The sequence below is a fragment of the Cydia amplana genome, chromosome 9 (genome assembly GCF_948474715.1).
Source record: "Cydia amplana chromosome 9, ilCydAmpl1.1, whole genome shotgun sequence".
In the NCBI taxonomy this organism is placed as follows: domain Eukaryota; kingdom Metazoa; phylum Arthropoda; class Insecta; order Lepidoptera; family Tortricidae; genus Cydia; species Cydia amplana.
The window spans coordinates 17,649,942-17,653,243 of record NC_086077.1 but is presented as its reverse complement, the minus strand read 5'-3'; the positions used below and the strand labels follow the sequence as shown (position 1 = coordinate 17,653,243).

Below are 3,302 nucleotides of genomic sequence, written 5' to 3'. Positions count from 1 at the left end.
TACTGCCAATTGTTTGCCAAAAGTTAACCCAAAAATATATAATATTATCAACCCCTAAAACCATAACAACCTCATAAATTCGCAGTGCAACGCATAATTACTTAACTGCGAACCATCGTTAAACATTCCGCGTTAACGATCGGATTTAACGGTCGGAAACTGTAATTTTGTAGAACCGTTAAAATGTTTCGTATAAAATCTGCATCTTGTACCGTGTCGACTTTTGTACTTTGTAATATAGAAGCTAATTTGTAAGTGTATAGAAGTTCAAAAGTTCAGTTCAGTTCAGTTCAAAATTCAAGTCATTATCTTATCTGTGGTCGTGCACGCAAAGGGACGTCAACTTGTGTCAACCATATTAATAATTGCTCGGAGCAATAATGAGCCGAACTGAGCCGAGAATGCCCAAAAGGAGGAGGGTTACCCCAATGCTGCTGCTGTCTATACATGAATATAATAGTAATATTTTAAATAACATGGCGAACCGTCCATATTTTACAGGATGCCGTTTATAAGCGATCGTAATTTTCCATTACAGCGATAAAAGTTATGCCTTAAGGGAATATCGTATTCTTTATCACCTCTGATGCTTTTTATGGCAGAGTAATTCGCGGTTTGAGAATTATTTGGTAGTTATTTTGACATTTATAGTAAAAAAAACAGTCTTACGACGTAAATATATATTACATTATATTTAATTTCAACTATATATGTCATTTTGTAAAAGATTAAGAAAGTGAGTGAGGCATAGGTATTTGATTATTGCTTAGATAGTTGTGTTGTGTATATATTTCTAACTAAAGACCTAAAAAAGTGGTAGGTATATAGAATTCAGAATCGCGAAGATTCCAACTTGACTTATTGAAGTATTCGGTATTTTACCTCGATGTGTGTCGATAGAAATAGACATACGTAACATAATGAAGATAAATTAAAATTACCTATATATTTGCAGGATTTTTGGATTCCGAAAATAAACACAAAATATTTTTTATTTTATTTTTATCTAAAAATTCCGAACAACAAAGAAATGTAATAACAATTTAAACAATCCACCATCTACTTAGCTTCCACGATAGGTTTAGCACCCTCGATGAGCCAAGCGGTACCGCTCTCAGCTCGCTCGAACACGTCGACCGCCGCTTGCCCCACCGACTCCACTTTCTGCCAAGCCTGCTCCTTCAAGAACTTCGCAAAGTCGCTCTGATACTGCTTATCATTGTCAAAGCCGTTGGGAGTCTCCGTCAAAGCTGTCTCAGTAAAGCCTGGGTTAACAGCCACCACCCTCACGCCGCTTCTCTTGAAATTGTACGGATGCCCCAAGGACTTTGTGAAGCCTTGGACAGCAAATTTCGACGCCTGATATGCTGGTAAATAAGGATCCACTCTGAAGCCGTAAATTGACGCCAAGTTGATTATAGTCCCTCCGTTGCCGCCTTGGTCTTTTCTCATGTGCTTCCAGAATTTAAAGGACCATTCGATGAGCGCTGTAACGTTGATGTCAATTGTCTTCTTCGGAGCTAAGTCGTTCAGAATCCCGGCATTGTTGACTAGTACGTCAACGTGCTTATAAAGATCTATAATCTTCTTCGAAACGGCTTCTAAATCTGTCGTCACGTCACATTTAATAAATACAGTTTTGTTATTTCCATGTTTGGAGTTTAGGGTCTTGGCTGCTTCTGCGCCTTGCTTTTCGTTAATATCAAGAATAACGATGACTTTTGCTCCTTTCTGCAGGAACCTATCAGCGATTTCAAAACCGATGCCCACCGCTCCACCGGTAATAACGACCGTTTTGTTTTTGAGGTCTTTAGCCATTATTTTTGCAATTACTCACGTTCGGACGTGCAGCTTAGGACAGAGTAGTATTGATACTGCCACTTGCTTATAACAGTTAAACACGCAATGTCATTATCACCGGGTTGTGACCTATCATGAACAAACAGGATAAATCAGCAGTTAATGGAATATTTACGTTCTAAGATAACGACGACAAATATTTCTCCAACAGTATGACAGTGCACATTATGTAAGTGGGTAGGTATTTAGCTCATTACCTATTTCATCGGCTCTATGTAGAATGGAATATGGTTTATTTACAATGGTCGATATCAAAGCAATGTTTAATTTCAGCAACAGGGTTGGATCCTTCTATAAGCCAAGCGGTACCACTTTCAGCTCTTTCTAATACACATACCGCGGCGTTCCCAACTACTTTTACTTTCTGCCACGGCTGAGTTTTGACAAACTCGAGAAAATCCTTGTGAACTTCAGGTAAAGTCGTAAAGTTTTCCGTCAACTCAGTCTCAGTAAAACCGGGGTTTAAGGATACAACTCTCACTCCAGTCTTTTTAAAGTGGTACGGATGTCCTAGAGATCTTGTGAAGCCCATAATACCAAATTTGGTAGCCTGGTAGACCGGTATGTATGGATCTACTCGGAAACCGTAGATAGATGATAGGTTCATGATGGTCCCGCCTGCACCACCTTTGTCTTTCCTCATGTGATTCCAGAATATAAAGGACCAGTTTATCAAAGCCGTTAGATTGACATCAACAACTTTCGTGGGATTGGGCTCGTCAAGGATACCAGCATTGTTCACTAGGACGTGTACGTTTTTGTAAGCCGCGAAAATTTCTTTGGAGACAGCGTCTAAATCTTTTGTGACGTCACATTTCATAAAAACGGTTTTCTTGTCTCCGTGTTTACAATTTAGTTCTTCGGCGGCCTGTTTACCTCGTGTCTCATTGATATCTAGTAACACTGCAGCTTTGGCACCTTCCTCTAAGAATCTGTCTGCGATTTCGTACCCGATACCGACTGCGCCTCCAGTTATAACTGCCACTTTATTATCTAGAATGCTCGCTTGTTTATTAGCAGGACACGATGGTGTATGTCCGTACCTGTGAAACTTTAGTGACGTAACTGACATACGTTTTAAGTACGTTTGTAACATTATTGAAGATAATGTGATAGATCCCTCGGATAAGAGAAACTCAGTTAGTGAAAACGTTAGTCATGAATAACGTAGTTTGTTTGTTGAATTATAAATTTACATTTACATTGTTGGAAGACAGTTAATGTCAAATGTTATAAACGATATCGAGAAGGTCATGACAAAGACACTGATCGAGATTTATCTCTTACAATTTACTCTCGTGCTACTTGTTGATACGAGCACGCGATAGATTCCAAAATTGAACCAGGAGCGTAGCGAGTGGATCGATAAGCTGAGTCTTGAGCATTGCGAGGGTTTCAATACACAATTTTTTTCACTACACCAACGCGGTAAAATACTAACT

At 39.1% G+C, this 3,302-nt stretch overlaps 2 protein-coding genes across 2 annotated transcripts; both read right to left on the bottom strand.

The window, feature by feature from the left end:
• Nucleotides 1–1,029: 1,029 nt before the first annotated feature.
• On the bottom strand, nucleotides 1,030–1,984 carry LOC134651231 (15-hydroxyprostaglandin dehydrogenase [NAD(+)]-like). The gene has a single exon (XM_063506296.1). The coding sequence runs from the start codon at nucleotides 1,816–1,818 to the stop codon at nucleotides 1,060–1,062; it is 759 nt and encodes a 252-aa protein (XP_063362366.1). The 5' UTR covers nucleotides 1,819–1,984; the 3' UTR covers nucleotides 1,030–1,059.
• Nucleotides 1,985–2,030: 46 nt separating this feature from the next.
• Nucleotides 2,031–3,049, bottom strand: LOC134651254 (alcohol dehydrogenase 1-like). Its single transcript, XM_063506322.1, has one exon. It carries the CDS (start codon nucleotides 2,954–2,956, stop codon nucleotides 2,093–2,095), a length of 864 nt encoding a protein of 287 aa, XP_063362392.1. The 5' UTR covers nucleotides 2,957–3,049; the 3' UTR covers nucleotides 2,031–2,092.
• Nucleotides 3,050–3,302: the final 253 nt, after the last annotated feature.